The sequence below is a fragment of the Passer montanus genome, unplaced genomic scaffold (assembly GCF_014805655.1).
Source record: "Passer montanus isolate IOZ18808 unplaced genomic scaffold, ASM1480565v1 scaffold191, whole genome shotgun sequence".
NCBI classification, from domain to species: Eukaryota; Metazoa; Chordata; class Aves; order Passeriformes; family Passeridae; genus Passer; species Passer montanus.
The window spans coordinates 394966-410152 of NW_024366492.1; the positions used below are offsets into that span (position 1 = coordinate 394966).

Below are 15187 nucleotides of genomic sequence, written 5' to 3' on the forward strand. Positions count from 1 at the left end.
TTTGAGGGCAAAAAAACCCTGTCTTGATAGAAGGGTTTCTGTAGAGATATTACAGGAATGGCAAACCCCCAAGCAATACAAAGGCAGCCTGAGTATTGTATGCTCATTACCTGAATTTTCAAACACTTAACAACTGTGAGAAGTATGAATATGCAAAACTTCCAGACTCTGACCAACGTTTTCCTTTTTCCCTTCAGTTCCTGGAATGAAAAAGCCAGTGGTTTATGTCAGTGCATATATCTACAACTGCCATTAGCTCAGTTTAAAGTTGCATATGATATAAGGTCACAGGTCTCTAACTCAGCAGAGCATTTAAGTAAATCAGCCTCTGCACCAGCTGCAGCACCTGAAATATGTGTGTGACTGCTCTGTTGAACTGGGGCTAAAATTTCAGTTCTTGTGTCTTCACAGCTGTTCTGCAGGGGAGATAAAAGGTGGACCTTGCATAGACAGCACGATATTAAGAATGGATTGAATAACAACTGTGGAGATTTAAAAATGCTAAAATGGGAACGAATTCTTGCCTTTAATACTGAAGATCCTAAACACTCCTCTCTAGAAGAAAAGAGAGACTTACAATGAATGTCTATATGAGGGAATGGTTTGAATAAGAATTGCCATCCCATGTGGAAGACCTCTTGACCTCCGTGAGGATTTCAGGGACTTGCTGCCAGGCGGAGTCTGAAGGCTGTGAAGGCAGTGTTAATTTGCCTAATTTTAAGTTCTGGGCCAGACCATGCAAGCTCTTGTTTGCATATCTAGTCCATTATGTCTGAATATTTTGTGGCAGCCTTTAATGACAGATAACATATCAGCCCTGATGCTGTAACTGGAAATGAGAAATACCACAAAGTGCACATCACACTTACACTGGCATTGTTGCTTGACCCTTATCTTTTGCTTTTTCTAATGTGAGCAGTGCCACAAAATATTGATAGACAAAAAACCCCCTGGGATTTCTGCGCAAGTCTTGGAGTCCTGTGCTTACTGATGAATGCTCAGAGCTTTAATATCTAATCTTGAACAAGGGTCTGTGTTTTTTCTTAAAAGCTAAAATCATGTTGCTATAAATAACACCAGACTCTGCAGGTTAAGGCTAACAGGTCAATAACAAATCTGTTTATATTAGATTGTCTCTTAAATATAAGGAAAGCATGTTCTGAAAATTAAGAAGCTGAAGAGTGGTGCATTAAAAAAGCAGTTGACACACAATTAATTCTTTTTACAGAATAAGTTTTTATTCTGTGTAGGCATTAAAGGATTTATTCTGGGCATTTTTTTTCCATGGTAATAATCATCTTTCCCCTCCTTGCTAATTCTTGCTGGTGCTGTTTGTGATTTCTCAGCTGGTTGAGTTCCTTGATTGCAGAATCATTTGGGTTGGAAAAGACCTCTAAGATCATCCAGCCCAACTGTTCCCCTGCCAAGCCCACCACTAAACCATACTTTAAAGTGCCTCTTCTACATGTCTTTTATGCACCTTTAGGGATGGTGACTCCACCACTTCCATGGACAGCCTGTTCCAGTTCTTGGCAACAGCTTTGGTGAAGAAATATTTCCTAATATCCAATCCCAGCCTTCCCTGACACAACCTGAGGCCATTTCATCTTGTCACCTGGGAGATGAGTGTCCCCCACCTGACTACAACCTCCTTTCAGGTAGCTGTGGAGGGTGGCAAGTAGATAAACATTCTAGGTTATGACAAAAGTTCTAGTTCATTCTAGGTGACAAAACATTCTTATGACAAAAGTTTTGGGGGTCCAAGCAAAGAGCTGGGAACAGCTGTGTTTTTTCCAAGCTCCCAAAGTCCAGTGTCTGGATGCTCACATTGCTGGGACCTCTTAGAGCATGTGTTTGCACCTTCTGTTCAGTCTGAATGCTCCTGTTGTCTTTCTGCGGAAACCAAAAGGCCAGTTGAGCACCTTGGGGTTGTGTTTCACTGTGGAGAGAGGTGGTGGTGTACCCTGGGAGCTGAGAAATTCCTTCTGGTCCTTAGTGTACACTAAATGACAGAGGAGGAGTGGAGGGGAATGTCACTGCAGTCTGGAAGTGTGGTTGTGATTTGAAAGGAGGCTTGCTAAAAGCACAGCTGCTCACTCCAGCATCTCCACTGTGAATTTTCTCAATGGAAATATTTTTTACTGGAATTTTTAATGTCTCCATAACTTTAATCTAAAATGCAAAAATCAGCTCAAGTTTCTGCTTAAATGTTGTCTAAAAGTGTGTACCTACTTGCCCACTGTAAATGTCTAATAACATAAGTATTAGCAAGCACATACACATTTTACTGAGCTCAAGAAATTAGATTATGAGAAAAGAAACCTGGTGGGTTTAGAGCACTAAATAATTTGTAAAAAAAGCATCTGGAGAATGAAAAGCATGGGGGAGGAATGGTGTTACTTTTATGTGCCCAAGGTTCAGAGCATGCCTCAGTCTGAACTATGGTGGGCACTGCTGACTACTGAGGGATTTAAGGTTTTAGCTGCTGAGTGGCTTCCTAGCTGAGAAGTGACAAGTAAAATGAGTAGTAATCAATATGCTGCTGCTTTCTGCAGTTGCATGCATTTCCTAATAATTCAAATTTCTGCATGGCTGTCATTGCTAAAGAGGACCAGAAAAAAAGGGCTCGTGAGAATAAATGAAGCATCCTATTGCTTCAGACTGTGCTATGTCTGACTTGAGCAAAGAGTCTTGGTGTTAACTCTCTAGCTTTCCTCTTGCATAAGAAGGCTGGCTCTGTACTTTGGCATGCTGAATAGAAAATTAAAAATGCAGGCCAGTCTTCGGGAACATTTTACTTACTGTTTTAATAAACTTTTGTTTATGCCTAGAGGTGCCATTAAATTACCAGCCAGACATTAATATCCAGTACACAAGGGATCTTGTATATAAGCAATGATTATTGCTGTGTGACTCAGATGGAGCTTGCTGTGCACCCAGAGAGCTGCTGGACGGGAGGTGAACAGGGAATTCCTGTCTGGATGGAGAGTGCTGCTGCTTAGGCAGTACTGGATGTGCCAGTGGCTTGGGCAAGCTAAGAGGAAGGCCATTTTCCCAGAGCAGGAGCATGACTCAAGGGGACAGTGGTCTGTCATGGTAGAAACATCTCTGCTTTGTTTCACAAAATAACAGAAGGCAAGCACACAGTGTGGATAATCCTGGAGCTAAAGGTACCAAGAAATTTTAAGCTGCCTATTACTCTGGACCACTTTAAAAAAGAAGTCTTATTCCCCCACCAAGCAGCTGCTGATTCTGGCTGTGCAGGGTTGCTGGAAATGGTTAATTCCAACATGGCTTTCTTTCTATGCCACTGTCTCCAGAGTGAGAACAGCACCTACAGAAGCAAAGACTTCAAGAATGAGCTGGAGTTAAATGTGGGCTAAGGGCACCACACTGGGCAGCCTCTGAGTAACAGGGTGGAGAGGTAAAATCAGGGTGCTGTGCCTTGCTGCAGGTCTTGTGATTGCCTCCTTCCACAGACAGGTACAACATCAAATGCAGGAGTGTTGTAAGTTCATCTAGAAGGAAGAAATTCAAAATCCCTCCAGCTCCTGAAAAAATGTATGCCAATTAATTCTGAATTGGGATTTTCCTTTACATTTGATCTACTTAAGAATGCACCACAAGGAAAGCTTCCTATGAGGAAAGCTTAGAAATGCTCTCAGGGAAAAGGCACCATCATAACTCTCCCACTTCCTAAAGGGATCAGGGTAGAGCTCTGCTTAATGCACATCTTCTAAAGGAAATATAAGGCCTCATACAGCCTCTTTAGGTTCTGCTGAAAAAAACCCAACCAGATGATCCCTCCCCATCTCTACTCGAACTTCCCTACTGCACTTGCTGACTGACTTGTACCTCCTAAAAAGATAAATTGGTTCCTTCCCTCACTGCAGCTCAAGGGTGTGGCATTAAAGCCACTTACACGGAAGGGAATGGGGGAGATTGGATGAGACCTGTGAAATGAACAGTACAGAATTGCCCAAGCATGGCTTGTGTGGCACAAGCTGGATAGATGTCAGGCAGTGCTGCTTGGAAATCTTTGTCAGGCCCTGTTTATGTTGTAGGAATATTCCAGTTTGACAAAAGAATAATTCTTTTCTTTTCCAGGAGTAGACCTATTCAGTGATGTCCTGGTGCAGGTGTGGGGCAGATGCTGAACATGAGAGAGGGTTTAGCAGCTGTGTTTGCTGGCCAAAAAAAAAGCCAGTGGGGGATATTTGAGCTCTGGGTGTGACAGAGGAGTAAAAGTCTTGTCTCGTGGTTAGTGAGGCAGCAGTAAGGGAAATGAATTCACAGTGGAAGGAGAGCAGCAGGGCAGGAGGCTTGGATAAAAATGGCTTTCCCTTCAGGTGCTGTTTACCTTGGGATAGTTTGGATCCCAAAGCTCCTATCTCAGTGTCACATTAGTCCTCTGCTCCCCTTCCACCTCCTTCTCGTTGTTTAAATAAGCAGTCTGGGCTGAACACTTCTGGAATAGCAAATGCATCCAAAACTTTTGTCAGATAGTGCTGACTTCATGGTTTGTATCTGATTAACTGCCAAAGAACTGTGGCAGTCATGTTTCCCTCTATTTGATGGTTGGAGGGGTTGTGTTTGTTTCCATGGTTTTGTTTTTCATTTATGTCATTATTTGCCAGCAAAACACAATCATGTCTTTTGTTTTAGTTCAGCTTTATTTCCTTGTCCTCGTGTGATACTGTTTTAGGCACAAAGTGTCCCAGTTTTTTTTAATACTTCATAACTTATTAATGCTGCAGACTGTGGGATGAAGAGTTGTCAGCAACCTCATTTTTTATGTATTGACAGATATAATATCTCAATTGTTATTAAATAGATTTTAAAGGATTTCTTCCTCTCTGGTTATACTTTTCCTAATTATTTAACGTATTTCCCCATAGCTTATCTCCCTTCCTGGCTCCACGTTTTTTTTTCTTCTGCATCTGCTTTATCATTTGACATTTTTTTCACTTAAATGTGAACCTGATCAACACCAGACATATCAGACCCCATCTATTAATGTGCTCTCATGCACATCTCTAGGAAAGAGATGTGCATTATTTCCTCTCTAGGAAAGGATGTGTGGGAATATTCCAGGACATTTCAGGACTGAGACATGCAGCATTTGGAAGCACTCAGTGTTCCTGTGACATCACTTCCTAGTCCATTTAAAATCAAGGCCAGATAGGCTGGGATCAAATGAATATATTTGCAAACAGTGTGGAGTTTACTTCAGTGGAGGTAAATGATGGCACTGTCCAGTTTGGTGGCTGTAACTTTCCTGTGGAATGTACTTTGCTTTTCTCCAGACTGATGGAGTGCTGGGTCCTGGCCAGACACAGCAATGACCTGCAGAGGTCCAAGAGGTGTAACAACAGGTGCCAATGTTGAGAGGAAGTCAAAGTGACAAATCTCAGCAAGTGTAAAGCCTTCTCTGGCATTCTCCCTCAGGGAAGCTGGTGAATTGGCCCTGTTTCTTTGAATCTTCAAACTCTTTAGTAATATTAAAATCAAATGGGACAGATGCATGAGAAATAAGGCTCCACCTTCTTTCCAGGTAAGAGAATGAAAAATTTGCAGCATGGGCTGACCTTCCTTCTGGACATTCCAGAAGATTGAGCTGAAGCTCCTCAAAGCCAGCTTTCATCAACCTTAAGACAAACCTCCTAGAAACTTCTGGCAGATGATTTCTCTGATGGCTGCTCCTTCCAAACTCAACCTTTGTGACAGGTTCCTGATTTCAGCACTAGAGGGGCTGGGGTGACTGCTCTCCTCTTTCTGCTTTCTATAATTTACACACTCTTCCCATTATGAGTGGTTAATTATCTTAAAAGTATTAAAACAACATAAAACTTTTGCACCTGCACATCTGTGCATCCACACCCAGGAATAAATCCCCTGCTTCTCCCGTGTAAAAATGCAGCAAGCTTTTGTAGTGAAAATCCTCATGCTGTAGGTATTTTGGTATGATTATAATAATATTAGAAGGTCATTTTTGTAAGCATAACAGGGGGATACCTTCATATCTTTTTCTCCTTATCTCTGAAGTCTTTTATTTAATAGGTTAAATGCCGTTGTTCATTGTGAAATTATCCAGGGAAGCTATTTCCTGTTCTTGCTTTCATTTTTGTCTGGATTAAATATATACAGCTTTTCACAGTTTTTTTTTTGTGTTTTTTTTTGTTTTGTTTTGGTTTTTTTTTTTTGTTAGTTTTTGTCTCCTGCTTTTGAATTGCAGTTGAAGAAGCCCATAATTTGAATCAAGAGTAACAGCTTTATTATGCCAATAGCTTTTATTTTCCTTTTTAATTTTTTTTAATGCAGCCTTCTGAATACATTATAGCTTTGCTGTCTACTGGGAAACTGTATTTCTGTGAAAAAGTGCTAAACATGAAAATTTCTCTAAATTTATATGGTCTCTTGGCAGTCTAGGTGGAGAAGTAAGTCAAGAGAATAGAATGAGTGGAGCATCAGTAAACCAGGTTCTGTTTCTGGTAAGAACAAGCAAGTCCTAGGAAAGGGATCAGCAAAACCCCCACTTGTTGTCTTTTAAATTTTCTTCCTAATGCCTGAAATTATCTCATGAAAATTTCACACTGAGCTCTTAAGTAAAAGAAAAATCACTTATTTGTTGAATAACTAAATATGTAAGAGGACTTTTTATTACAAATTAAAAACATAAAAAGTATTCTGCATTTACTTTGTCCCCGGGAAAAAAAAAAGATCATAGCATTAGAATAAACCCAAAGATTCACAAAACCTTTAATCATCTCATAAACACACATATGTAAATGTGCTTTTCTAAATAAAAGTTAAGTCCCATTGAGTACTATTCTAGATTGAACTTGTACATAATTCCTGCTACTGCATTATGCTAAAGGTAGTAAGTCCTGCAGCTGGCAATACCTAAGCGATTAAAGGTATTCAATAATATTCACTAACAAGAACAAAAGATCCCGTGCAGATGCCTGAAGCAGTATAAGCACCTAGGCCAAGGCACAATAAAGACTTTGAAATTTCCTCTTCCACGAGGAAATCCAGCTACTGGGATCAGTACAGCAATCTCTTCCATTTTCTCTGAGAAAATCTGAGATCATGCCACTAAGTGCTTGTGAGAAGTATAAATGTGTTGTAAACCGCCTCCCATATATTTCCACTTTTTCTCCTCAACTTGCCTATTTATAATTAACACCTCTCTTTATCTTGTTCATTCTGAATATCTTTGTTCTTTTCAAGCTAAATTATTTAATACTATCTCTTCCTCTCATTTAAGCTCCCTTTATCTGGTGATCCCCTCTCCTTTATATTAAAATCTCTCCTGTCTAAACGCATAATCAGATGACATCTGCTACTCAGGGGCATGAAAATCCTTGCAGATTCAATGAAATTACTGTGCAGTTATCAGGCAGCGAGGTATGTGGTGCAGATCAGAGGCTGGGCACACAAAGGGAATGGGCTCAAATCACACAAGAGTGGTTGTTCAAAATGTGAAGCCCAGAAATGTCCAGCCCACTCCTGTATCTTTGCAGACATGAGATCCAGTCCCTGCTCAGAAGAACAGCCCTGTTGGTTTCAGCAGGCTACCTGTGAGAAACAAAGACCTGGTGCCACGTAGCTACACATGTCACAGAGCTTTTGTATTATGCAGAAGGAAGCACAAGAGCCTTTGGAGGCAGGAAAGCATCTGGAAGCCCCGAGGTATGTTTGCAGTTGAACAAAGATGAAAATTTGGTCATGTGAAATCAGAGAGAAGCTAAATTCTTGTTCCTGTACTATGTCTAAGCCACAGCTAAATGTACCCCAAAATGTTTTTGCACAATGTAACAGAGAATAAGCACACACATACCAGACCATTTCAGATCTGTTTGAGTCAGGGTGTTTATTAGAATATAAGTATTATCTGTACAGGAACATGAGGAGGAATGTGAAGTGTTGCAGGAGGCAGTTTTGGGTGACAGGACAGACATTGGATTGTCCCTCTCTAATAGGGACCAAATGCCTCCATATGGATGATAAATTCCCTGATAGCAACAGTGATGCTGCCTTGCAGACAGGTTTAGGATGTGTGAGTGTCCTGCCAATTATAAAATTCACATTTAGTGTTTTCTTCCCTTCTGCTCCACTTGGGTGGGACATGGCAGGGCTTACAGAGCTCCCTCTTGTTTAAAAGCAGGAACAGTTTCATCTATTTAATCTGAGAGGCGTATATGCTTACCACAGTCATACCAGGACAGCTTTAAAAAAAACAAACAAAAAACCCCCAAAAAACAGCTAAAATGTCTTTGTACAAGTCCTTCAACACACAGCTTAGAATACCTACATATAATTTTAAATATTACAGAAGCAGAGAGCCTCATGAACTGGGTATTTTGTAACTCAGATGGCAAAAGTTATTTATTACAAACTTCAGATCTCTTGGAAGAAAATTAAAGGCAAAGCATCCACTCAAAGCAACAGAGCCTCTTTAAAGCTTATATTTTTTTTATTTTGAGTGTAGAGAGAAGTTCTGGCATATCTAATCAAACCATTTGATTTTGGGGGCTTTTCTTGCTTGTTTGTGGTTTTTAGTATATATTTTCTTAATTGTTCTAAATGTAATACCCAGTGAGCTATCTCATCCTTCTTTAGAGAAGGAGAAACAAGCTTGGGAAGTTCACAGGAAGTGACCCTTTGGAGGGGAAATTGAGAAGCACCTTCTAGAGCCTAGGACTGAACCTGAGGTTTCTAACCTTTGCCAATTGGATCTGCTATGAGCAAATGTCTGAAACTTGTTGGCAAAATTAACTGGAATTAACTTGAACACTAAACAATATTAGAAATGTAGTATTAGTATCCACCTGCAAAGAGTGAGGGGCAGAATTACTACTGTGAAAAAAGTATGATGCAAAAGCAGGGTGAAGCTGCTGTCTTTATTGCATGATTGAATTTTTATAGCCAGACTGAGCAAGACTGATTTACCTGCCCCTTCTTTGCATCCCTCTGCAGCTTCTGCAGGAATTGATACTGCAGCATTTTCATTCACTATGAAATTCAGCTGCTTCTGAGTCCATAACTTTTCACCTAAAGAGATTATTTATTATTATGTTTTTTCCTGAATTATGCTGGATCTGCTCCTGCCTTCTAGCCCTGCTAGTGCATGTGAGGCCTCTGCATCCTGCAACTCATCAGCCTGGCTGGAACCACTAGGAACAGGGTGAAAAGTCTCCTTCCCATCTCTCTTAGGAGCTCCAGGACTATGTAGAAATTCACAAGAAAACTGCCAGGGAAGCCATGGACATCTGCCTGGTCTCCTGCTGTGTTCAGGTCAGAGGGCCTGTGCCCTTGCTGGTATGTGGCTTTCAGAGCCACACAGGGAAAGATGTACATGATCCATGAACGGTGCAGATGTCCTGGAACTAGGGCCACCTGTGAGTGAGTACCCACAGAGAGATTTAGTATAATTTATATGATAAACATTGACTGTACATCTTCATCTGATTTATCTCTCCTGCTCAGCAATCAAATCCTCCAAGTAATCAAATCCTACACTTGTTATAATCACAGCTTGCTTTAGATGAACACATTATGCATTTATTTTCTCCCCAAACAGCCAACCCGCAGTGGGTTGCACAGGGCAAGCACTGCAAGGTTTTGCAATCCGTCTCTCCCCCCTGAGAAGGGAGCAGGGATTCCAGCAAACTTCAGCAAAGCGGTGAGATGTTAACAATCCCGCTAAACCTCACAGTTTGGATCCGCTCGCGGGTGGGAGAAGGCACGTTCCCTCCCACATGCAAACACTTCGGCTCTGATGTATCCCTGTTTACAGCAGCGAAGCTCCCAGGACACGCAGGGCTACGCACATCCTGGAGATCAGCTGAGCTTTCAGCTATGAACATTTCCTTCCTCGGTAGCAGACAGCCCCGGCAGGGCTGTTCCTTGAAGCTCCAATACATCGGCAGAGACTGTGCAGGACGAAACTTGCCCGAAGTGTTCGGGAATGGCGCAGCAGAGAGGGAGAGCCCGGCGGGACGGGGCAGCGCCGGCGGGAGCCGCTGGAAGACACAGCATTCCTGCTTTCCCAGCTCCCTGCTCATGGATTCGCAGCTGGTGCCCGTGGCCGGGCAGGATGATGGATCCAGCGGGGAAGCGGGAATGGAAAGCGCGGCTGGAGCAGCAGGATGGGGTTCTAGGATACAGTTTTAATGGAAGTGGTTCTAGCACAGAGGTAAGCCAGGGAACCGCCCGCCGCTGGGAAGTGGCTGGCCCGGCTCGGGCGATGCTGTCGCCATGTCGCGACAGGGGCTGAGCAGGTGCCTTTGGCTCTGCCCAGAAAGGCAGGCGCTCGGTGGGAACTCCCAGGCGATCCCGATCCACGTGTGCCTGGCGGCGCGGCGCCGGGACGGGCGGCCGTGAGGGCACACCGCTAACAGCTACGTGAGGCGGCGGCGGCCGCCGCCCTCCCGGCGCTCCCGGCTCCCGCGGCTGCGGGGAGCGCCGCTGCCGCGTCAAGCGCCGGCCGTCACGCGGGCGCTGTAATGCACCAAAGCAGCGCGCACACCCGCCCCGCTGCCCGGCCCCGCCGGGACCGTGCCCGCGCTCTCCCCGACCCGCCCGGCGGCGGCAGCCACGGAGCTGTCCCGTTCCCGCCACCGCCACCCGCGGTGTCCGCCTCAGCAGGGAATGCGGGGCGGGGGCGGTCGGAGCCTGCGGGGGGCCCCGGCTGCTCGTAGCCGCGCGGGCGGCAGCGCGGGGCTGCGCGCCTATTCGGAGGTGCGTGGTAGCGATGGCGGCGGTGGGTGAGCCCTTCGCCGTCAGCGGATCCGGCTGGCCCTGCCGGCGGGCGGTGGGGCCGCGCCCCGCCCCGCGCCCGCAGCGGCCCCGAGCAGCCGAGCGGAACCGGACCGAGCCCGGCCGGAGCGGGCCGAGCCGCGCCGGGCGGAGCCGCGCCGGGCAGCGCCATGGGGCTGCTGGAGCGGCTGCGGAAGGAGTGGTTCATCCTCGGCATCGTGCTGGTCATCGCTGTGGCGCGGCTGGAGCCCGGCGTCGGCGTCAAAGGCGGTGAGTGCGGGCGCTGAGCCCCGGGACTCGGGCAACTCCCGGCGGCCGCGCTGCCCCGCGCCCGTCCCGCCCCTGAGGGGTCCCTGCCCTCGCTCGGCTCCTCTGCTTCCCTGCTTCCAGCCACGGCTCCTCAGGAACCCGGGGAATGCTCCCGCGTGGGTTCCCGTGTCTGTGCTCGGCGCTGTACCGGGGGCTGGAGGAGCGTCCTGCTCTTTTGGGAATAGGAGCGATGGGAGCCAAGCGGTGACTGGCTCCGAACGTGCTCCTGTTCAACTAAGTGACAACTTCAGAGCTGTGGGCATGGAGTCCCGCAGCTCAGGGTATGGATTTCTGCCGTCCGGGAGCTTCCCCGGCTGAAGCAGCGTTGTGGTAAACTCTCAGGTGCTGCGTCTCGGCCAGACCTTTCCTTTCGCTTTGTAGTAGAACATTTGTGTTTTAAAGCTTGGGATTTTTTTTTTTTATTTTTATTTTTTGTCTCGTTGTTGCTCCCTCTTTCTTTTTCATGGAAGATGGGGGGAAATAGGGAAACTGATCCTGTGGAAAGTGGTGGTGTAAAAAATGCGTACCCGGGGCAAAGCAGATCTATCCCTGCAGAGCTGGGAGGGCTTGTATGTTTCCCGGAACAAGGGCTGATGAAATAGCCACTGTTATTTAAACATAAACAATGTATCTTTACGTATAAACGCTGCAGTTGGTTCCTGGTCGCTTTCCTTTGGAACTTCAGCTCCAGACGTTCGCAGATTTCAAGAGCAAATTAAATGTTCTATTTCTTCTTCCTAGCTGTTCTCTAATGGCTTGAGAAAAGGGATGTAGAATATTTCAATAGAATTCTTCTAGCAGTTCCATGTTACGCGAGAGGAGATAGAATCTATCTGTGCTTTTATAGGCACAGGGTTTTTTTAAAAGTTGTTTTTTTTCTTCTTAACAGAGCTGAAGTGTGAGCATAGACAGCTTCTCACTGAGGAGCCAAACTTTTCCCACCTCTTAGGTTCTGGGAAAAAAAGAAAGTGATTTTAAAAAGTATGGCTCTGAACACACGCTGTGGAACTACGGCTCCAGTACTTCAGGGAGTTCAGGGCAGGCAAATTCCTGCTGTGCAAGGATCCCTCTGACATCGGTGTGCTGCCCTGCACGGGTGAACAGAGCCCACGTGGAGCTTCCTGCAGGATCCGTGCTGTGTTTTCTGCAGACCTTAGAGACCACTTGAAATTGATAGTATCAGGTGTTTTGTCCCTTTCTGCTTTCAGTGCCGTGCTAATTGTTAGCAGCCGTGTGGGAGGTCCTTTTAACTGGAATAGGAGGTAATTGTTCCTCGGCTCACTTCCTGCATGGAAGCACTATGATGGAGCACTTCGTTCAATTATCCTCCTGCAAAGAGACGTCAAGCTTTGACACTGTATTGTTCCCGGGACAACTTGCTTGAAAAATCTTGGAAGCATTGATTGAAAGTAGCGAGCGCATGTTCCCCGTAGTGGTATCCCCTCCTCTGAAACTATGGGATCTCAGTGCTCTGAGGAGGAAAAATATTTCTTTTTAAAAGCAGAAAGAGGTGAGGGGTGGGAAGTATCAACACATGAAAAAACCTCAGTTTGTCATCTAACAGCTGACAAAGCCATGCACGGTAATTTGCAGGGCTTTAGCGAATGGTATGGATGGTCCAGCATCCACAGCCGTGGAAGATTGTGCCATAAATAACAAAGATTTGTGTTGTTGTCACCTTCGTGACATAAGCCAAGCCATTTTTTTGTGTTTTCCTATTTGATAAATGAGCCCATTTAGTTCCTTTGTGAAAAGAATTTTTCTGTTGTGACCAGAGTTCCCTGTGCTCCTCGAGTGTGTGGTAGAGGCTTCTCCTGGGAAGAGGAGTTCAGGTAGCCCAGTGAAAAAACAGAAAAAAACTGAGTCCTGGAAGAACCCCTGTTTTAGCCAAATTAATCCACTGCCTCTCTGCTGTATGTGCATGTATGTAGAGACTCTAATCTTCTAAAGGATTAGAAAAAAGAGGTAATAGTGTCTGTAAAATATAGTTTTCTGTAGAGGTATATATATTTATATAATCTTTTGGGGCTTTTCCCCCCTCATCTATTCAGTTAACGTGCCAGAATTTTGCAACTAGTCATGGGCTTTGTTGCAACTGTGACTCTTGCATTTCCTGTCTTATTTTTACCTTAGTCTTCATATGTGTAGCTTTTGTTTGTTTGGGTTTTTTTTGTGTTTGGCAAACAGTTTTAATGTCTTGCCAGCAGAGTTCTCTCTGAGAGTAGAATTTGTGTTGAAATGACTGAAGATGCAAATTTCACTTGTACAATCAAGTCCCTCTGATTAAGGACCTTACTCCAGTGTGACCATCAATGTATCATTCATCCTGTGAGCAGAAGGGTTCTTCTCTTCTGCAGTGTTGAGTCAAGGCTGGCTTGTTTGCTGCTGCAGTTTTGCTCAGGACAACTTAGAATCACTTGTAGAGTGAGGATATTACCTTGGTCCTAAGTAGACTGCTAATATTTTCTTTCTAACCTAATATGTGGTTGAATGCTCATGAAAAAATGAGCACATACATTTCATGCCTGGTGGCCTCTGAAGGCAAAGTGTATTAAGAGAATTTGTCATTTTTATAGGAGGGTAGAAAAGACTATATTTTAATCTCCCTGAAAAAAGTATATAAATATACACAAATGTAAGCCTTCAATACAACCCTTGGTGGTGCAGGCATCTGCATCACCTTGCTGCTCTCGCTGCAGCAGTGTCTGAAATGCATTATTGTGGGGCTGAATGAACCATTTTGAACCATTTTCTGTTGTGAGTGGAATAACAGAATTGTATTGCCCCGAGAAAATCATTGCAAGGTGTGATTTGGGTTCTTCTGTGCAGGCAGCCAGACAGGTGTGTGTGTTATAGGGAAAGAAGTGAGAGGTAGCTGTGTGAGGGAAGTCAATGCCCTGTGAAGGCACCAGCTGGTGTTTTTATTGGAATGTATGGTTTGAGTTTGCTGATGCTGTAGGGATAGTCTGATGGCAGAACTGTGAAAGGCTCCCCATTTTCAAATTTCCAGGATTTGCCTGTGAGTTCCCAGTGGCCTCTAATTATGGAAATCAAATTTATATGATGATCTAACTCACTCTGCATACTCACTGGTTTACACTTATTTAAAAATGAATAGCATGCTTTCTGTAACTTGATAGAAATACCATTCTTTTTATTAGAGACTTTACTGATTAGACTTTCTCCAGCTATTTTTAAGTATTCTCATTTACTCTGATATAGTATATGCATATCATTATCTCTTTGACTGTAGTTCACTTTGTTCTCTATGTCTGTATTTTTTAGGACCCCTGAAACCAGAAATTACCATAACTTACATTGCTGTTTCAGCTATATTCTTTAACAGTGGACTCTCCTTAAAAACTGAGGTACTGTAATTTCTCATTTCTTCATTCCTGTCATGCTCTAAAAAAAATTTGTGTTCCTTTTGGTCAGATTTGAATGAAATGGGAATGGTGGTGGTACTGGGAGGATGGCCAGCAAGAGAAGATAAATGTTAGATGTTTAAGGAATAACCTTGATTTCAGAAAGTGCTTCACAAGGTGATGAAGGTGATGAGAGGGATAGTGTGAATAAATATCACCCATCCACAGAGGGTGGGTGGTTTGTCTCTGCACAGCTTTAACTAAATGGAAGTGATGAGCACAATTTGGAGACTGGATCTACACCCTGGTTGTGGCCCAAACCCAAATCAGGGTGAGATGCAGCTGTTCACTACTGGATTGATGGAAGCAAAGACCTGGTGGCCTTAAGGCACCTTGTTTGGTAGGGCCAGGGCAGCAGCCAGGATCAGCACAAAAGGGTTCCTGTGCAGATATAATGTCAATATACAAGGGAAAAATCTTGGCAATCTTTTCCCATAGGATTTTGTTGTGGACAGGTGGATTTGAGCTACCTACACTCTGCTGCATATCACAGGCACTGAGATTTGTTTAAAATTTTGTGTCACTTGTTATTCAAAGAGGAGCAGTCTGGGACTCAGAAGAGATGAAGGGGCCTGTAAAGGAATCATGGAGAAAGGAAATGATGGCTATGTGCCAAGAAGAGATGGAGCAGCCAGAGCTGAAATGAAACCCTGCACGTCTCTGCTAGTCTAGTCTTCTGATTCCTTTGT

The 15187-nt window shown here is 44.3% G+C and overlaps 1 protein-coding gene and 1 long non-coding RNA gene across 6 annotated transcripts in view; both read left to right on the forward strand.

The window, feature by feature from the left end:
• The first annotated feature begins 1528 nt into the window (after positions 1-1528).
• LOC120500901 lies at positions 1529-9658 on the forward strand. 2 transcript variants are annotated; one of them, XR_005627201.1, is made up of 5 exons: positions 1529-1658; positions 5555-5727; positions 6430-6491; positions 7527-7695; positions 8983-9658. It is a non-coding gene; the product is annotated as an uncharacterized LOC120500901 (long non-coding RNA). The 2 variants fall into 2 exon arrangements; XR_005627202.1 differs by having other exon boundaries at positions 9122-9658.
• Positions 9659-10780: 1122 nt separating this feature from the next.
• LOC120500900 (sodium/bile acid cotransporter 7) overlaps positions 10781-15187 on the forward strand; it is a 48368-nt gene continuing 43961 nt past the window's right edge. For 2 of the 4 annotated variants that reach the window (XR_005627200.1, XM_039706395.1), the window contains exons 1-2: positions 10785-11034; positions 14359-14441. Coding sequence is in view for 3 of the 4 variants with exons in the window: in XM_039706395.1 (XP_039562329.1) it covers positions 10935-11034; positions 14359-14441 (183 nt within the window). In the remaining variant the exon portion in view is untranslated. Of the gene's footprint in view, positions 11035-14358; positions 14442-15187 lie in introns of all 4 variants that reach the window. The other 2 variants (XM_039706398.1, XM_039706397.1) reach the window with 2 other exon arrangements.